Below are 22056 nucleotides of genomic sequence, written 5' to 3'. Positions count from 1 at the left end.
GTTATGCAGCTCGGTCGCCCTCACAACCCAGTCACTGTTACGAGGACCATGGTGGATTGGAATAAGCTGGGCACGTGCCTAGCCGACGCCGCTCCGCCAATCCTCCCTTACGGCCCGGATTCGAATCCATCCCCCGAGGACACCGTCGAATCCATAAACATCATTACCGATCACATCTCTTCCGCGATCATTAGATCTTCTAAAGAAGTCGATGTGGAGGACAGCTTCCACCGCATCAGACTGTCCCCCGATCTTAGGAATCTCTTAAGAGTTAGGAACGCGGCAATCCGGGCCTACGATCGTCTTCCCACGCATTCAAACCGGATTCAGATGCGTCGTCTACAACGCGAAGTCCACTCCCGCTTAAGCGACGCGCGTAACGATAATTGGCATAGTTATTTAGAACAACTCGCGCCCTCCCACCAAGCATACTGGCGACTAGCTAGGACTCTCAAATCCGAAACTACCGCTACTATGCCTCCCCTCTTACGCCCTTCAGGCCAACCACCGGCATTCGATGACGATGACAAGGCTGAGCTGCTGGCCGATGCACTGCAAGAGCAGTGCACCACCAGCACTCAACACGCGGACCCCGAACACACCGAGTTAGTCGACAGGGAGGTCGAGCGCAGAGCTTCCCTGCCGCCCTCGGACGCGTTACCCCCCATTACCACGGACGAAGTTAGAGACGCGATCCACAACCTCCAACCTAGGAAGGCACCAGGCTCCGACGGCATCCACAACCGCGCGCTAAAATTTTTGCCAGTCCAACTGATAGCAATGTTGGCTACAATTTTAAATGCCGCTATGACGCACTGCATCTTTCCCGCGGTGTGGAAAGAAGCGGACGTTATCGGTATACATAAGCCGGGCAAACCGAGAAACGAAACTTCTAGTTACCGTCCGATTAGTCTCCTCTCGACGATAGGAAAAATTTACGAACGTCTCCTTAGAAAACGCCTCTGGGATTTTGTTACCGCGAACAAAATTCTCATAGACGAACAGTTCGGATTCCGCTCAAAACACTCGTGCGTACAACAAGTGCACCGCCTCACGGAGCACATTCTGATAGGGCTAAATAGGCGTAAACAAATCCCGACCGGCGCCCTCTTCTTCGACATCGCGAAGGCGTTCGACAAAGTCTGGCACAACGGTTTAATTTACAAACTGTACAACATGGGAGTGCCAGACAGACTCGTGCTCATCATACGAGACTTCTTGTCGAACCGTTCGTTTCGATATCGAGTAGAGGGAACTCGTTCTCGTCCCCGTCAACTGACTGCCGGAGTCCCGCAAGGCTCCGCGCTCTCCCCGTTATTATTTAGTTTGTATATCAATGATATACCCCGGTCTCCGGAGACCCATCTAGCGCTCTTCGCCGATGACACGGCTATCTACTACTCGTGTAGGAAGATGTCGCTGCTTCATCGGCGACTCCAGATCGCAGTAGCCACCATGGGACAGTGGTTCCGGAAGTGGCGAATAGACATTAACCCCACGAAAAGCGCAGCGGTGCTCTTCAAAAGGGGTCGCCCTCCGAACATCACTTCGAGCATCCCACTCCGTAGTAGGCGCGCAAACACCTCCGCCGTTAGTCCCATCACTCTCTTTGGCCAGCCCATTCCGTGGGTCTCGAAGGTCAAATATCTAGGCGTCACCCTCGACAGAGGGATGACATTCCGTCCCCATATAAAAACGGTACGCGACCGCGCCGCGTTTATTCTAGGACGACTCTATCCAATGCTTTGTAGTCGAAGCAAACTGTCCCTCCGCAATAAGGTAACTCTCTACAAAACTTGCATACGCCCCGTCATGACGTTTGCAAGCGTAGTGTTCGCTCACGCAGCCCGCACCCACTTGAAATCCCTTCAGGTTATTCAATCACGATTCTGCAGGATAGCCGTCGGAGCGCCTTGGTTCCTTAGGAATGTGGATCTCCACGACGACCTGGAGCTCGACTCTCTTAGTAAGTATCTACAGTCGGCATCGCTGCGCCATTTTGAGAAGGCGGCACGACATGAGAACCCTCTCATCGTAGCCGCTGGAAATTACATACCCGACCCAGTAGACCGAATGGTAAACCGTCGACGTCGCCCAAAGCACGTCATTACGGATCCTCCTGATCCATTAACGGTGCTTTTAGGCACCACAAGCACCGGTCACCGTCCTCGTCGAACCCGTCGCTTGCGACGAAGGGCTCGACGAGCGAACTAACCCATAGACACAGCCCACTGAGTTTCTCGCCGGATCTTCTCAGTGGGTCGCGTTTCCGATCCGGTGGTAGATTCTGCGAAGCACTGCTCTTGCTAGGGTCAGTGTTAGCAACTCTCCGGTTGAGCCCCGCGAGCTCACCTACTAACGTTAGGGTGAAGCTGAAATAGCCTCTCAAGGCTATCAGCATAGGTAGGAAAAAAAAAAAAAAACCGAAATCAGACGTGACACGTCTACGCACGTTGTCGTCGTCGTGGCCTAAAGGATAAGACGTCCGGTGCATTCGTATCGAGCGATGCACCGGTGTTCGAATCCCGCAGGCGGGTACCAATTTTTCTAATGAAATACGTACTTAACAAATGTTCACGATTGACTTCCACTGTGAAGGAATAACATCGTGCAATAAAAATCAAACCCGCAAAATTATAATTTGCGTAATTACTGGTGGTAGGACCTCTTGTGAGTCCGCACGGGTAGGTACCACCGCCCCGCCTATTTCTGCCGTGAAGCAGTAATGCGTTTTGGTTTGAAGGGTGGGACAGTCGTTGTGACTATACTGAGACCTTAGAACTATATCTCAAGATGTGTGGCGCATTTTACGTTGTAGATGTCTATGGGCTCCAGTAACCATTTAACACCAGGTGGGCTGTGAGCTCGTCCACAAATCTAAGCAATAAAATAAAAAACTTACGTAATTACTCACTGGTTTACGGAGAACGAAACACCCGTATTTACTGGTGGTATGACCTCTTGTGAGTCTGCACGGGTAGGTACCACCACCCTGCCCATTTCTGCCGTGAAGCAGCGTTTCGGTTTGAAGGGCGGGGCAGCCGTTGAATACTGAGACCTTAGAACTTATATCTCAGTATAGGTATGGTGCAATATAGTGGCACATTTACGTTGTGGATGTCTATGGGCTCCAGTAATCACTTAACACCAGGTGGGCTGTGAGCTCGTCCACCCAACTAAGCTATAAAAAATAAATCCAATCGAGCATTTGACCTCATTTCTTTAAGAATAAGGAAAGACAATCTAAAAGTGTCCTTTAGCAAATGTTTGTTGAAGCCACTCAGACGCCACCATTCGAACCTTATTTATATAACAATCTAATCATTCATAATTAATGTGCTCATATAATATCGACATACAAGCAAAGTCATGTTCATAGATTTTTGAGTGGTAGAAAACGTATTCACTGAATGGAACTGCTGGTTGATTTTTCTCTCCTCGGTCCTTAATACGTGTGCAAATTTTCAAATTAATGGGTCTCTTGAAGCAAATTAAAATAATATTGATTCGGTTACATAGGTAGATACAGGTTAGACTAATAATAGAGTATTAAAAGGACTTTTTGGCGGGAACGCGAGGAGTGAAGTTATGTGATTTGTTTTATTTTGTCTATTTAGTGTTTCATCAGGTTTAAATGTGTAATAGCGGTAGTTAATGAACTGTTTAATATCTGTGAAAGTACAAAAATGCGGGAAAATGAAACAAAGCCGCTGGACGTAACTTCTCGGTATCCTTCAAAAAGTCCACTGAAAAAATCACAATAAATGACCACCATTTTACTGAGATTATAATATATTTCATCCCATATCATCTCATTTCATTTAATTTCATCCCAGTTGATTAATGTCTCAAATTAATCATCTTCATTTCATTTCATTTCACTCCATATTATCATTTTTCATAAAAATAGGAATATTAATTAAAATAAGACATGACTTAAAGGTCTTAAGTAACCAGGTCATAAAATCCCTCAAAAAAAAGTATTTAAAGTAGTATCTTTACAAAATATTATCAAGTTAGCACGTCCGCACGTGTGGGTTGAGTTTCATAAACTGAATGAATAATATTATAGTTTATAGCACACACATGCACACACAACGCTTTAAGCGCAAACTTTCACTTTCATCTCCACTAGGTGCCTAAGATGAGCATAATAATAGCATGCTTTTTTTAAATCTAAACGGGCAGAAGGTTCCCTTAATCTTGTGCGGTAACCGGCCGTGTACTATGATATTGATTCCACTAAAATAGCGGTTGACCCATTCAACTTGAACTAACCTAAAAATCAATTAGACCTCAAACGTCACAACTTTGTGATCCTAATACAATTATGAAGAAAAAAATTCACTATCGGTTACGTTGTAGATATAAATTCGACTTTTGTTTTAATTACGTTTGCCTTTTTTTTTTTTTTTTTTTTTTGGTCAGGAGGAAATCGCCGGACTTCCGCCCTTTTCTGGGGATACTGGGCGGGGTATGTCAGAGTCGAACTGACTAAAACCTCCTGTCGCTCAACAACCAACGTCCAAACCTCGCATGAGACAGAACTCATGACAAGGCAAAGGGGGGAAAGTGAAGCGTTTAGTGCGGAGCACATCTCTCCCATCACCCTCCCCCTCGGGACGCCGGACTGGCGGTCGTCGGCGCCACGACCACCAGCCCTCTCGGTCGGCAGACTGTCCGAAGCCCGCCTAGATGGCGCCGGTTAGAGTGGGTTACCCTACGGAATACCCCGCTGGGCCAGAACCAGCGTGGGTCGAGGATAGCCGGCCTTCCATCACCCGGATGCTCTTGCGTAAAACGCGTGCAGAGCAGCTTGCACGTCGTCTTCTTAGGCCCCCCTCGCCGGTCCCCAGACCGACATGTGAGGGGGACCCGAAACACTTAGAGGGCCAGGGCTTGGGCGAGATCCGCCTCCCTGGCCCCCGCTCGACGGCGGCGGGATTGTGCGTCTCTCACGCGCCCCGCCGCCTCCTTCTGCGAGATGGTGCACTCGCAGAAGTCGAGCATCGCCTTCCACGACTCGTCGTCGCCGAGCATCGATGCCACAACACTCGGCAACGACAAGTCGGTTCCTATTTTTGCGACGAGGACACGGCGCCACCCCTCCCATGCGGGGCAGGCGACGAGCGTATGCTCTGCCGTGTCCAAGTCGCAACCACAATGGTGGCACTCTGCCGTCGGCTCGGCTGTGATCCGGTGCAGGAACTCACCGAAACAACCATGCCCAGTGAGCACCTGCGTAAGCCGGAAAGTGAGGCGTCCTCTGTCACGATTCACCCAATCCACAAGGACCGGGCGAATCGCCTCGACGGTCCTACGACCAGCCGAAGGATCAGCCAGCCGTCTGGACCATGACTCCAGCACGGACCGCCGAGATTGGGCCCTCCGTGCTCTGACCACACTGGGGCTGGGACGCGCCACGCCCCGGGCACGAAGTTCAGCCCGCCACCTATAGTCAGCGGCGAGCGCCTCCGCTTCCAGAACCCAAGGCGGCGTCCCAGCCAGTACACACGCCGCCTCAAAGGAGAATTACGTTTGCCTAGTATTAAAAGATTTAATTTGTCTACAGACAACTAAATAATCAACTCGAAGCGCGTAATTGCGCGTCAGAACAGAGGTACTGCTGGAAATAAAGTGAAATCGTTGAAGCGCATTATAAACTTTTTTGGTAGATAATTAAACCAGGTGAGACTCGTATGAATGTGAGAGAAGAGAAACGAGTGAATGTTAGAGTCTGATAAAGACGATGCAGAGCATATTTTTCACCGTATCTTTTTTTTACTCTACATTCTACATGTTTCAAAAACAGCATAAAAACACTTACACACTATGCATTCGAATTGCAAATCACAAAGTTACTATATATCTTTAAAAAAAAACACTTTACAATCTTAATTTAATCGATTTGAAAAATCCCTCCTTGTTGAAAATAAACACACTACGCACGTCATGGCGTCAGTTTTAATAAATTTAAATTCGATCCCGAAGAAATGCCGTTCGTAATTCAACCGCGGGCGTTCGTGCGGCTCCGGCGACGGCTACGCGGCTATTGGTCTTGAACCGGTGACCTCTTCCTTCTCACTCGCACTGTTTGGGTTTATAAACGTTAGAAAGAGAGATGCGTAAACTATGCAACGCTATTTGTAAAAAAAAAACTGATATTTCTTAGTGCAACAAATAAGCCTGTATTCTCGGGAACCGAAGTCCCTCCGCAAACCCATAGGTTCCAAGCGATCCGTGAGAATGGGATTATCGACAACCCGAACGGCCCTCTTCTGTCAAATGGAAGTAGCTGTTATTTGGGAGCTCCAGCCCAGAGGTGGGAGCAGTACTCCACGCGAGGCCCGACCTGTACTTTGTAAAGCAAAAGTCTTTGTCCAGGCGTTAAGTACCGCTTCGCTCTGTTGAGGACTCCCGGCATTTTAGACGCCGACTTGGCTTTGCCCTCGAAATGATTCCGAAATTGGACATCGCTGAGAAATGTTGACCCTTTGGAGAGGCTTAAACGACAAAGGGAAGATCTTCCACCGAGCGGATGATATTTGCTCAGTAGACCGACGGTCCGAATATTGTTGTTCGGAACTTGTATATATGCAAGCTTATCTTGAAAATGTCGTAAGCGAGATTCAGGCATCTGTCAATTATCTTGCGTTGTATCATGGCTACCCGTCACAACCCCAAGTATCCCAATATTCTTGGAAGGTAGCAGGGATACTACTTGGAATTGCGACACCATAACAAAGAGGTCCTTCTTCGCAGTGAACGCGCAAATTTATTATTATATGAAGATCCTCATCCCCCTGCAGAGCTATGACAGGTATATCAGACTATATAATTATAAAACTAATATTAATTAATATTTTAGTGGATTACTTTAGTTGATTTCTTCTTCTCAGTCGTACACTCCTGGCGGAGTGGTCGTGGTTACGTACGTCTTATTGCTGGGTTGCGGTTTTTGAGAGACTTCTCCATCTCTCTCTATTTGTGGCGGTACGTGTACATTCAGTAAGGGAACACTTCGTAGATGACTTAATCAAGTCTGTCCACCTTGTGGATGATCGGCCGGGAGAGCGTTGACCGTCTACTCTCCCTTGACGTTCGACCCTAAACGTTCCAATGAGCTTTCATTAACGGCCGCTTGGTGTAGTAGTAAGTGACATGGTCACTACACAAGGGGGTCGCGGGTTCGAATCCCGCCAAGGGAAGATATTTGTATGGTAAATATAATGTCTTTTCCAGGGTTATGGATGTATATTAAATATAATAATATGTATGTGTATAATAAAAATCTTACATTTATTTCCGTTATCTGGTACCTGTAACACAAGTTCTTTACGAACTTATCACGGGACCAGTTAACGTGGCGTGATTGTTAGTAAATATTTATATTTATATATTTATATTTATTACGAATGATATGTCCAAACATATTAGTTGATTTAGGAGACACGAATTCGAATAAATGAGATAATTGATTCATTAAATTTAATTACAGCACGCTCAGTGTATTTTAATCTAAATAAACATACACAATTTAATTAAGTTAATATATTTTAAATTATAAGAACTGATAAACATTTAAAGAAAGTACAAACAAAATCTTAAGTTAAGATCTTAGTGATAAGCCGAACGTATACAAATCCGACATGTTGGAAATTGGCGGTAAGAATTACAAAATAAATAAACAACATTGCGGGATAACTGGTAGGGTGACCATAGCTCAACAGGCTAAGGTTTTCTGTAATTTCTTTTTTTAATGTCGTTTAATGGCTACCGAAGGCCATAGACATTACGATGTATATGAATGAGGCTGCCTCCCATATTGATACATGACATCAAAATCCCGATTGTTTTGTATTCGACCCTTCAAAACGGACCACACGAATGCTTCGTAGCAGAAATATCCAGAATAATAGTAGTGTTACGCGCTGAGGTTCGGGATAAATAATATTCCACACATCTCTAGTATTGTGTCCGCTATCTGACAATAGATGGCGTTGTACTTCTCGAGCGTTCTAGGTGCTACTAGATCCTTCGATATTTGTTCAACTATTCGGCAATAGATGGCGTTACTCTTACCGGCGTAACAGTAGCTACTGGTGTACAAATACGCCATATCACCGCTAAAGATATTTTTACTCTCACTTGCCTTTGAATAACACGTCGCAGCATTTGAGAATAGTCGATAGTAACTGGAAGTGACTTCTTGAATCACAGTGTGCACCAACGCGACGGTCTTAGGTGTTAGAAATAAACACTGTTCGAGTGAGTGTGTTTTAGATTTAGGGAAACCAACAGTACAAAAAAGTAACACATAATATATTAAGAAACTAGCTAAAGCAAAAACCAAACAAGCTTCTACCGTCAAAATCACATATTAATAGAAAGCGAACTTATGCCGTTCGCTTTCTATTAATATGTGATTTTGACGAAAGAAATTATAAATTTAAGTTCACAAAAAGAGAAGCAATACGCACGTATGTATGTATGTATATCCACCTCTATTTTATGTGTATCTTTATATATATATTTCTTCTGTGCGTGTGTTTGTCATTGAGATCCTCCTAAGCGGCTGGATCGATTTGAATGATTTTTTTTGTATCCATACATTCATTCATTTCATTCATTTTATGTATTCAGGACAAAGTCTGTCGGGTCCGCTAGTAATTTAATAAATATGCCTCAATAGTGGAGTCAAAGCTTTACGCCACGCGTGGCTCACATACGAGAAGGTAATAGGTGTATTCGTTGCCTGACCGCTCCATGACAGGAATGCCGAAACCTACCTCAAAACCGGGAATTATTAGGACCATTTCTAGAGACGGTTCGAGGAGAGATAGGAGTAGTAACTCCAAGAGACTTAACATTCTTTTATCTTCTAAAAAATAACTATTTTTATTGCCCTTGTAGGTAGACGAGCATACGGCCCACCTGATGGTGAGTGGTTACCGTCGCCCATAGACTTCAGCAATGACAGGGGCAGAGCCAAGCCGCTGCCAACCAAACACTGGATACACTATTGTCACAATAACATGATAACATTTCATTATAATACAGTATGGGTTGAAATACAGTGTCACAAGATAAACATGGTCACCCTACACCCTGCGATCGGATAAAAGTCTTGTTTGCACACATACAAATTAAATAAAGACTCAATGTGACGAAGATACCAAGATTCGCTTCACGCGAAACTAAACTTAATTGTAACTGGCTGAGGATCAAATTTGTATAAAAAGAAGCGTAAATTTAATTTTAAATTACGGTTTCAATATATTTACTTTTCATCAACTGTTACTGATAATAAAAAAGTACTTTATAAAAAATTTAACATCGGATTGTGGCGATGTTTTCAATATCAACAAACTGCTCGCAAAACTCGCAGTTTCGTCTGCGCGTACCACCATTTATTTCACATATTGTCGTATTCTACTTGAATAGTTATTATAAATTCTGGGAACAAATAAAAAGTAAAAAAAAAAACACTAACCAATCTAAAGCGATCTAAATATATCTAAGTCGATCATAACTAAAAGAAAATAATGACCAACTTCCGACTTTCGTAATAACTGTAAATGAATTTCAACAGAATTCCCAAATGCTCTATAAACATAACGACGGTGCCCATTTAATCCTAGAACTGGTATGAAACGAACGCGTCATGTGAACTTAGATACACGTTACGTTACGGCACGATACGTTATTAATTAATGCTATTGGAACAAATACTGAAGTTCTAATGACTAAAATAATATGACTTAGTGAATAAAATGATTGTGGACAATAAAATAGTGAAATAATATCATTTCTTAACACTAACAAAAAATACGGACAATTTCCTACAACGTGATAACTACAACTTTGTATTTCAAAATCTCACGTCCTTACGGATCCATCAGATCCAATAACCTTTGCATTAGACGCCTTCAGCTCTAACACTATGAGCAGGCTTAGGGACCTCGATAACCGTACTCGTCGAACTCGACAAAGAGTTCGCCGTGCAACCTAACCCATGAATCAGCTCGCTGAGTTTCTCGCCGGATATTCTCAGCGGGTCGCGATTCCGATCCGGTAGTAGATTCATTCGCGAAGCAGCTACTCTTGAGCTGGTAGGTCTCCTTCGGAGGCGCTCGGGTAGCTGTTAGCAAATCCCACCCCTCCTGGCTGAGCCTTTGCTCGCCCACCTGTCCTGGTGAAACTGTAAAGGCCTCCGGGCCACCAGTAATCCTTCAATCATAAAAAAAAACAATCTTGACCGTCATTCATTGTTTTATGAAATTGACTATGTGATGATCTTAAAATATGAACAGTGTACAAAATGATTTTAACGTGTTAATTATTATAATTTTATTGATTAAGTTGATTTCTGGGCACGCTTTTCTTTAACTATAGTCACGATAAGCTTGAAATGATTCGCTTTGTTCCTAACATAAAAAAAATATCTTATTACTGATGTCTATTTATCCCATAAAGTCGGTTTGAAGGGTAAAACAATTTTTCGCAACACAAATGACACTTCGGACCTTGGGTCTTAAGTACGTATGATATCTTCCATAAATACCAATAAGAGCAATGAAAACCTCAACTCTTATCGGATATCACGCCATACAAATCTATTTGGGAAAAAAACAAGCGACCTTACAAAAAAATACATTGGTTTCGTATCCATCCAACTTCCGGCGATACAGTGGATACTTACACGAACTAGTTATCCAAAGATCGCAGTTTGAGTGACATTAATATGACATGCGGTCAAATAGACGCGCTCACGGGTACCTGCGACTTCTACTCGAATGGTTATCGTTAAACAAGAATCAATCAAGTAATTGAAATACTGTGTATATTTAAATCATTCTCGAATCCCAAACCACTTAATAGATAACCAGTGTGCTTAGTGCGAGTTTTTTAACGTTCTCGACAGCGTAAAGGTTAGTCCAATTTTGTATGCAGTTAGAACAGCGCCCCTAGCGGCAAACGTAGGCAAACGATCACAGTCCCTACAAATATGAGCTAACTTTTACGCTATCGAGAACGTTAAAAAACCCGCACTAATAAATATACGATATAAAAAAAATGAACTAAACTGAGTTGGAAACAATAATTATTGTAATTAAATGTACTTAACGCTTTAGCAGTAATGTAAAGCAAAATAACTCCGTTGACTCTGCGTATAACTTGTTACATTACGTAGTATATAATATAATTTTAGCAGAATAAAATAACACATTTCTTTGCGGGTAATTTAAAGTGTGAATAAGGGATTCACCGGAAAATTAGTAGTAGCGTTGTCGAAATATTATACCCGGGTACTGTTGTCGCATCCTTGCTTTAACTAGTGTCCGTGCGGGTGGTAATAATTAAGCAACAAAATTGAAACTTCGATGCTCTTATGCTGAGTGGTTATCATTGTGATAATCGTGGTCTTCAAAACCACATAGCTTCAAGTAAGCTCGTCTATCGGTACAAAAAGCAAGGTTAAAGCTATAACTTTAATGATGTATCATATGATACATTCGATCCACATTCAGTGTTTGTAAAAATAGTACTTTGAAAGCCAACGACCTCGGGTACTTAAATGCAAATGTATGCATGTAGATCCGAATTATGCATTGTATGCTCGTCTAAATGAGAACCTCACTGCATAGAATTTAAAAGTGAAAAAATGAAATTCCGAAACTTGATAATTTGCATAATTACATGTTTATGTTGGTTTCATACAGACCCCGCCACCACCCCGCCTATTTCTGCCGTGAAGCAGTAATGCGTTTCGGTTCGAAGGGTGGGGTAGCCGTTGTAACTATACTGAGATCTTAGAACTTATCTCTCGAGGTGGGTGGCGCATTTACGTTGTAGATGTCTATGGGCTCCAGTAACCACTTAACACCAGGTGGGCTGTGAGCTCGTCCATCCATCTAAACAATAAAAAAAAAAAAAACATTAACACGTATTTTGTGTGAGAAAAGGTAAAGGGTTTTGCAATATTATGCCATTATGTTTGTTATCCACGTAGGAATGGAAGGTATATACCAGCGCCATTATGCGTCAAGTTCAATTATTTGAGTCGCCTTTATATTTTCTCATTAATATGCAGTCCAATTAAAGATTTTTTTGCGCAAGCAAGAGTATTAGGACAATTCAATCAAAGCGCAGTTAGTGGTGCAGTCTGGTACAAATATGTTAATGATTAATAATGATTTTTACGAGTAGATACGTCTGTTCTAGAAACATTACAAGTATTATCTTTTAAGATAGCAGCTACTCGCTGATCTGGGTTGTGGACAGTTGTAGTATTTGCACTGAAATAACACAGTGGCCAATTTCGATGTTCGAGACCAAAACCCTAAAAACCTGGTAGTCTTGTGAGTAGCCTCTTGTGAGTCCGCACAGATAGGTACCACCACCCTGCCTATTTCTACCCTGAAGCAGTAATGCGTTTCGACTTGAATGGTGGGGCAGCCGTTGTAACTACTTATACTGAGACCTTAGAACTCATATCTCAAGGTGGGTGGCGGCATTTACGTTGTAGATATCTATGGGCTCCGGTAATGACTTAACACTAAGTTGGCTGTGAGTTCGTCTATCTATGCAATCCAAACCCATCTATGCAATAAAAAAAGAAAGAAAAAAACAGAAAATGAAAAAAAACACCTTCACTTCGATGCAATAACTAATAAGACTAAGTATAACTTTTACGAATAGAAACCTTTATTTCAACTATATATATACTTAATTACTGTGTATACAATATACATAATATATATCAACAAACAAAACATTGTACAACGTAATACAAATCGTTTATCAAACTATCGTCAGCATCATTGAACACTTTGCTTCTCAACACGGAACCATCGTTCGACAACAACGCTTTAGACAACAATTTAACACTCTCACTATCCTTCAAGATCTCCATCATTTTATTGACAAGATTAATAACATGTTTCTTATTAACGAACTTTATAGTTATCCTCGAGAACATTCTGTACAAACTCAAATATTCGGCTACGTCTTGCCTTTCAAGGGCATCGTTTTTTTTCAGTAAATCTTGCACTAGGATCAGTATTTCAAATTCTAGCTCCCTGTTTCCCTTAATACCCGCAACTTCGTATATTTTTACATTTTTATTCCGCATCGCTTGACTTTTCACCAAGCCATTAACACTCAGACTGTACAACATGTTTTTAATCAAAACAAATATTGCCGTCACTAATACACCATCTTCCTTATTCACGGTCTTCACAACCGAATGCAGCCAGGATATTAGGCCGTGTCCTTCGACTAATATCTCAAACGATTTAGGGACACTCACTATCGAACTTAGAACATTTATAATTTTCACTTTCACTTTTTTCTCACTTAACACGGACGTGTAGAAATCCATGATCATCTTCAGGCACATCGTTTTGAATATGACATTGACATCGGTCATTGTCTTGACGCCGTGCATGATGGTGTCTAAGATCCAGACTCTCCTTTCTACGGACTCGACGTCGCTGTCGTGGAAGAGACTTAAAAAGTCCGGTACCACAGTAAAATCTACAAGCTGTTTCGCGATCAGGAAGTTGTTTATCGGTTTGTAGAGCGGGTCGAGAGGCGCCGTGGAGACCATCAGTCCTCTGGCCAGATAAAGGGCGTCCACCGCCGGCACTCTCGGGTTCTTCACGCCGTTTAGCTCATCAGAGTCTTCGTCGGAACTGGTGATGGCTGTGGCGAGGCTCTTCCGGAGGGTGTTGATGAAATCGTTGAGAAACAGTTTGTCGTTCCTGTGTCTCCTAGATACATAAAGGTATACAGAACTTTAATAAGAGCCTCGTCTTAGATGCTACAAATTAGAATCAGTGAGTTCGGTAACCGAATTATTGCAGAACAATTTTTTTTTATTGCTTAGACGGCTGGATGAGCTCACAGCCCACATGGTGTTATGTAGTTACTGGAGCCCATAGACATCTACAACGTAAATGCGCCACCCACCTTGAGATATAAGTTCTAAGATCTCAGTATAGTTACAACGGCTGCCCCACCCTTCAAACCGAAACGCATTACTGCTTCACGGGAGAAATAGGCAGGGTGGTGGTACCTACCCGCGCGTACTCACAAGAGGTCCTACCACCAGTTTATATTTATATGCCAATATTGCGAAAAATAAAGAAGTAATACTACACTATTAGATTACAATAGTACAAGATACATCGAGCCCGTGTCTTAAAATTCAATTCAAGTTTTGTTTGCGGAATCTAGTAATAACTTAACAGTAGGAGGGCGGTGGCTCGTTCACTATTTAAGCAATAAAAGTAAATGGGAGACCTGATTAGACTAATATAGATAATAATACAGTAAGACTCACGTCTCAGTCTCCAAGAGCAGGTAGAACCGATGGAGCACGTGGTAGGCAGCCGCCCTCGTCAGCGGACAGAGAGAGCTCAGTGCCACTACGGGGACTGACAACAAACCGGTCCTTAACATCTTGAAACAAGACGCCACCGAACCCGGAGCCAAGAGGTGACTCAGGAGAGGAAATACGAACAGAGGGTCGTATATAGACTCATCGTCGTCCTGATGGGAGGTTGCAACTACGTCTCTTCTCTTCATCGTTTCGACCAGCTTCTCAAATTTACCTTTGATCAACAAAGAATTTACTGCTCCTTCTGTATCTTTAATCTGGACAGATTCCAGAACTGTCTTCTTGAAGAAATCGTCAATAATATTTCTGACAGAACTATTCGCATCGTCTACATCCAGATTCGAGGGCAACTCGTAATGATAATCCATTTTTTGTGTGACAGGAAATTTTTTAATTGTCCTCTCAATAATTTCTTTCTCGAACAAATTCAATACTTGATTTGGTGTCGGATGCGCCCACAGGGAAGCAGATCTGTTTTTCCTCACGGCGTAATAGTTGGCAGCCGATTCCCCCCAAACGTAAGGTTTGTATTCATTCACAGGTAGACCGTTGCTCTCGAAATAATTCAGTATACTAAGAATCAGCCTATCACACGGAGACCTTGTCGCGTGGTATGCACTCAAATACACCGGTATCTGTTGTATTTTCATCACCGATTTCTTTTTTGTTATCAAAACGTACAAGAAATATATCAATCTTGATTTTATCGCCGTGCTGTAATGACTGAGCATCACATTCAAGAACTCGGAATGTGATGTGACCATGTCGAATAGTGTTGTTATGTCTTCATGGTCTATTGGATAAAAGAGTTTGACCAAGTTCGTCAATAATAGTATTAATTTGGCGCCTATAGCGTTACTCTCAGTGGCCGTTCTAATTTTGAGGGAATCTTTCAAGACATTCTTACAGAAGTTCTGCCAGGTTGTTGTTTCTGTAATCTTTTTGAATTCTTCTTTATTTTCAACCTCAAAATCATCGATGTGTCTGCTTATTTCACAAATCGTATTTATATTATTTACTAATTGGTTTAGTCCTGCTTCGTCTTTCGCTTCCTTCAAAGAAATTATTGTTAAATTTAACATTGAAAGGAAATAATTAATCAATATAGACTTCTTTTTTGTTCCTTCAGAAATGCATAGTTTTAAAAATACCGTCTGAAATAAATGATTGTGACTGATCTCTAATATTTCGAATTTGTGGATTTTGTTAAATAAATTTTCGCATTCTTCCTTTTGCATACACTCTAAAATCAGTTTTCTTATGAACATCCAATTCGTCACATATATTTGTCCAGCCTTGTGGGGCTTTTCCAAAAACTTAACTATGTTAGATTTGTATTCCTCGTATATTGTCTTCAAGAGATCTTTGTTTTCATTTAAAAATAGCTTATGTTCTAAAAGTCCAGTTCCTAAAGGCAAAGTAAGTTCTCTTTGAGCCAAAACATCTGGTTTAACAATTTCTTCTTTGAATATCTTACAGAATTTAATATTATATTTTAGCATTATAACAGCGAGAGCAGAAGTTGTCTTCCTAAAGTTATTTATTTCAAATATCTTTTTAAATATCTCATCGGGTAAATTCGTGACTTGATTCGGTTTGTTGCTTAAATATTCTATCAATGCCAGTTCAAGATTACTCAAATTCGGTGATAATTCCTTGTTCGTTAATAACTCCATGTATAAGTTCATGCATTTCTTCAAAATGTTTGGTTCGATGTCACTGTCTACTATCTTGGAGTACTTTTCAATCATATATCTAATTAGTTCGAGAGCTAAACTTGGCTCTTTGTCATCGCGCACAAAACATTCAACACCAATGTTAAATATTTCGTTAAGTACTCGGATATCGTCTCCTTTACTTAACCCTACAACTTCCAAGACGTCCATTGTATGAGCAGTGACAATATTCTTTCTTTTATTAATTTTCACAAGGGCTTTCACAATTTCATTGTAGTTTTTTTGCTGGTATGACTTGAGTATCTTATTTTTTTCATTCAAATAACTTATTATATCTCTGTGTTCCATTATAATTTTTAACATAAATTTCGTTGCCAGTAAGCTTGCTTCGCCTTTATTCAGGTCTAATAGCTTATAGATTTTTAAAACTTGTGGACTTTTGAATAGAGTCAAAATTATTGTTCGACAAATATCGATCATGTGGTGTTTTCTTCCAATAGCTATTATGCATTGAAAGTAATCTGATATTTTCTGTTGCTGCTCAGAGGTCAATTGTCCTATATTGGTCAATCGTACTGTGCAATAAATCAAATATTTGGACCAAATTAATAATTCAGAGCTATCAACATTGACAGTCATGTCTAATTTATAATTCACATTGTTTATTTTAAAATCATATTCGTCACATTCTGTTTCTACAAAAAATGTGAAAATATCTTTTAGAGAAACATCATTATTGCAGTCAAATACAGATTCTGAGATGCACTTTAATACATTATCCTGTGAGATTGAATCCGGTAATGGCACTGGTTGCCCAATCCAACTGGCAACGTAATGCCTGACATCCAATTTAGAATCGCCAATCAAAACCTCAGTCATTTCTGGTGAATAATTACTGTGAAGTAGATTTGCGATATAAAGCGATAGAAATTGCTTTAAATTTTTCTTAATATCTTTCTTCAGATGTATGTATTGGATACACCCAACTATAAATGGCGAAGGAATTTTGCTTTCTAAGAACACACTGTCTTCTGTATTCCGGTTGTGCATCAAATCATTAAACAGTTTTTCTAAGCTACCTGCACTGTTTTCATCGCAGATCTCAAAATGGACAAGTTGATTCCTAACATACTCTGTTAGATCAGTTAGTTTTTCGAGAACATATTCTATGATATCCCCAATTAAAGATGGAGGGTTGACTCTTGCATGGCGAAGAGTGTAAAGTAATATATGAATTTCATCTTCGTCTGCTTCAAATATCGCAGTATTCTTTAAAAACATTTTCAGTGTATCTTTTGCTTCAATCCAAGTATTGCTATCGCTCATAAATACACCAAGCATTATTAAGAACAAGTCTTTAAACATTGGATTTTTCAATGAAATAGCAGAATTATCTAAAGTTAGCCATAGCGATACGACTTTGAACTTTAGTAGTGCAGTATCTTCATGAAGTTCGGTGGAATAATCTAGTATCTTGTTCATATCTATAGTGCCCTCAATGGTTTCAAAAAATGTTGGATGTATGTCATTATAACATAGAAGTAAATCTATAAGAAATATTAAGGCATCAACATCACTGATCTTGGGCAGCTTATAATCTTGCGTTTTTTCAATATCGTTTTGATCATTTATTACATCATCAATGATTTTTACGATCACCCCAGGCACAGGCAAATGCTTCGGAAAGAAATATTCTAACTTGTTTTTCAAATCAATGACTTGAGATGGACTCCTTAATTCCAAGATTTGTACATAGCGTTTTAAAGTTTGTAACATTTTTACTAAAACTTTCACACAGTATATGGACACAGTGTGGTCTTTTCCTAGATTTATTTGTATAAACTTCAGTAGTGGTACAGGCAGAGTAACAAAACGTACAAAATTTGCAACCTGACTATTGTTTAGGTTATTCATTCTAGGGACCATTTCTTCGGGGTTCAGTCTATTTAACAATTTAATAGTGAAATTCAAAGTTCTTTCCCATAGTGGCGAATGCTGGGGTTCGAAACTTTGTTCAATAATATTAACAATGGCTCTGTGCAAATCTGGACACCTGGTAACAATATCTAAAATAACATTGCCCTCATCTTCATTCTCCCAAGGTCTTTTTAATGAGAGCAATGCTTTGTACAGATTCTGATTCTTGTTGGCTTCGGCTGTGCCTAGTGATGTATCAATGAAATACAAGCCAAAACGATGTGAAGTGAACAAAGTCAGTATTAGATCTGAAAGCAGACTAATAATTTCACTCCGTACTTCATTTTTAACTGTATTACTTAATTCTGGAGGTCCTTTCCAACTAAAGACTTTGAACATATTATGGAGGACTTGATGGCTGAAAGTCTTTAGTTTCAAGCTTTTAGATATAAAGCTATTGTATATTACATTCTTTTTGAGAATATTTAGGAACATTAGCACTGCCTCTGGTTCATCATGCACTAAGCCAGGTATAACCATACCTAAAAGGCCTTGTTTTTCTAACAATGCCTTAGTTAATAACAAATGTCCATCGACTAGGAATGACGTCACCAAATGTAGGAATGAAGTTCTAACATTGTCTTTTTCTTTATAATTAGACTTGTCAACTATGTGCTGTAAATGCTTAGGTGTCAGTGGAGCTTGATTTAATACTTCAATTCCTAAATCTGGATTTAAAGTCACCATTGATGTTAATAGCTTCAGTACTATCTTTCGATGCCGAGGACCAGAATTCTCACTGATCATGATCTCAACCGTTGACATGAAGGTGTTAAGAAAATATCGACAGGCTTCTTCTGTGATAGAGATCATGTGTGGCAATGATGATTGTACTTTGAGAATGATAAGGTGAAATAGATGGAAGACTGGTGTGGCCAATGAGAGGTTCTTTTTGTTATCCTGAGTGATCTGCCGCAGAATTTCGTGGGAATTACCACCAGCCTTAAGGTATTCCAGTAGGTAGTCAACTTCATTATCGGGGTTCAAGCAGACTTGCAAGAACTGAGTTAGAGCTGAAAATCATAATTTATTGATTACAAGTGAAACTTGGTCATGCTCTCCTCTGACTATTGCAAACTGTTTGATTAATATTAATTTCCTGGCAGTACTTTCGCTCCATATATCATAATATGTGATATATATGTATAGAAAACTTCCACAAAGTCTACTATCAATATCAATAAATAAATATCAATAACTTTGTCAAGTTAAACCACATTTTGGTGAATTATTGTTTAGCAAAAAACACTTCAATGTAGGTATGTAACATTACAATTAAATATTAAAATTAATTAGTTCATCTCTGTAGTATATCAGTAACACAATAATACAATATCGGTAATATAATAATAATAATGATGTAGTTTATTTGTCCTGGCTTTCAGATTGGAACACAAACCTATCCTACTCATATAATAAATTTTTATATATCTATATAAACCTATTCATATGACCTAAAAATATAAGCTGCCGCCAGTAAGTGCCAATTGGAGATCGCAGTATGCTGGCATAATACTTAAGAGAAGACTGGACATCCGGTAAAGCCTTTAGAATCCCTTTGATTTTTGGAGGTTATTTTTATGTTCAACACATACATACTTATTCTATTCCACCCATTCATATGTCAACATACCCGTACTATGTCCTAGTTTCGCGGTAAGTTCTTTTCTGAAATGTTTAACGTCGAATCCTCCAACTCTATTCCGTTTCGATGGAATCTGTGTGTTTTTGTCTTCGTTGTGAGTTTGTTCATTTTCGCCCTTATTTACTTCGATTTCCGCGGTAGTTAAGTCGTCATTTTGTTGGGATGTATTTTTATCATTTTCATATTTACGTTTACCCATATTTTATAACTAGTTACATATGTCTTTCATTTATAATTAATGAAATATAAATTTCTTTCAATCACATAGAACCATCATAGAACACTTAAACTCATGTGCGTTTGTTGTGACAGTTACATTTTTTAATGGCACACGAACAATTTGCAAATGCCTCGTAATACGTACTAACATAGATTATAAACTTAATTACATTTCTAGGTTTTTAAAAATCTGTAACTTAAATAATGCTGAGTCTTAAATTATTCTTTGTATATTATAACACGCAACATCGTGGTTGATATAATATAGGGTTCGTTTTAGATTTTCCACTAGACCGTCGCGTCGAGAAAACTTCAATCGGAAAATAAACTAGCGATGGAAAATTGTGTCGAATATAATCTATGATAAATGACTAAGCTGACAGATTTTTTCTTAAAAAAGAAAAACCTTCAAAAATCATCACTATGAAACATTTCAAACATTCATGCTAGAGCATTGTTATTCCACAGACTGTTTTGTTAACAAGCATTAGTTTGATAATTAAACTTCCAAGTAAATATTCGTTTATGTTTTCCATTAAGGCTTCGTTTAGTTATTCATTTTGTGTAGGCTGATTGAATATTATTAATTTTCCGAACTAAATTGGTATTACCCGATCCCAAAGGCAACCTATCTCGAAACATCGTTTGGGTCGTTTGGAACCCCGAGTCTGCGGAGGGACTTCAGTTCCTTTTATATTTTGTACTTTATGTTCCACGGGGAGTACTCTGAGGAATTGTTCGAGATGACACCATCATCTCGTACCATCGCACCGCCCACCACTGGAGCAGAGTTCAACAACTGCGTTCATCTACAGTGCGTTTCCAGAGATCTTTTTTGTCACGTACCATCCGGGAATGAGCTCCCCTTCACTGTGTTTCCCGAGCGCTATGACTTGTCCTTCTTCAAACGAGGCTTGTGGAGAGTATTAAAAGGTAGACAGCGGCTTGGTGGGCCGTGGGTCAGGTGGGCTGTATGCTTCGTGTGCCTACACGGGCAACAAAAAAAAAACAAACAAAAACTGGTCAAAGTCTCAATTGTTTCCTTTACAGACTGTTCCCGACAGCGCCACTGCGTCAGGTGAAAGAGTTCAGACGGATTCGTTCAGTGGGATGTTGCACTAAGCGCACTGATGTTGAGATGTTTTAGGGCCTTACCCTAAAAACAACGGTGCGCTTAGTGCGAGTTTTTTAACGTTCTCGATAGCGTAAAAGTTAGCTCATATTTGTATGGAACGGGATCGTTTGCCTACGTTTGCCGCTAGGGGCGCTGTTTCAACTGCATACAAAATTGGGTTAACTTTTACGCTATCGAGAACGTTACAAAACTCGCACTAAGCACACTGTAGTCCGTTAATATTCTCAACCGCCCCCTAGGCGGAAACCGGAGAATGAGGTTCGGTCCTCGCCCAAAAAAAAAAGGTACTACACTTACTAACTAAACACAACGTACTTTATAAACGTTAGTGAAAGCCGACAAAAGAGAAAGAACACGACAGAAATATCGCATTCGATAATTCTATTTCGTATGTTTACATCGGATTTGCGCGCCATTACTAATTTTTTTTACGAACAAACGCTAGATGCTGTTGTCAGTGGGTCGCGTTGGCGATCCGGTAGTAGATGCTGCGAAGAACCACTCTTATTAGGGCCAGTGTTCGCAACACTCCGGTTTGAGTCCCGTGAGCTCACCTACATGTTAGGGCAAAGCTGAAATAGCCTCTCAAGGCTATCAACATAGTTAGGAAAAAAAAGAGACCTCACCTTATTATACTAAATATTTAACCATAATAATATGTTTTATTAAGGTAATGAATTCCATTCGAAACTTCTGGAACAATTGCACACCCTGTATAACGAAATTAAACAATTTCATTATTTAAAGGAAAACCAACAGATTAACATATTACAATAACAAAAGAGCTTATGGGTGTGTGTAATAATTGGTGAGATATTTCTATCCTACCTATGCTGATGATAGCCTTGAGAGGCTATTTCAGCTTCGCCCTAACATGTAGGTGAGCTTACGGGTTCAAACCGGAGTGTTGCTAGCACTGACCCTAGCAAGAGCAGTGCTTCGCAGAATCTACCACCGAATCGAAAACGCGACCCACTGAGAAGATCCGGCGAGAAACTCG

General features: G+C 40.4%; 1 protein-coding gene across 1 annotated transcript; it reads right to left on the bottom strand.

Moving 5' to 3' along the window:
* Positions 1-12686: 12686 nt before the first annotated feature.
* On the bottom strand, positions 12687-21411 carry LOC101747067 (uncharacterized). The gene is made up of 3 exons (XM_021346486.3): positions 19691-21411; positions 14348-19070; positions 12687-13775 (listed from the first exon to the last, which is right to left on the bottom strand). The coding sequence occupies exons 1-3, from the start codon at positions 19899-19901 to the stop codon at positions 12764-12766; spliced, it is 5946 nt and encodes a 1981-aa protein (XP_021202161.2). The 5' UTR covers positions 19902-21411; the 3' UTR covers positions 12687-12763.
* Between the last annotated feature and the right edge of the window lie 645 nt (positions 21412-22056).

Source organism: Bombyx mori, chromosome 3 (assembly GCF_030269925.1).
Source record: "Bombyx mori chromosome 3, ASM3026992v2".
Lineage (NCBI taxonomy): Eukaryota > Metazoa > Arthropoda > Insecta > Lepidoptera > Bombycidae > Bombyx > Bombyx mori.
Note: the sequence above shows the minus strand (reverse complement) of the source record. Positions and strands in the feature narration are given on the sequence as shown.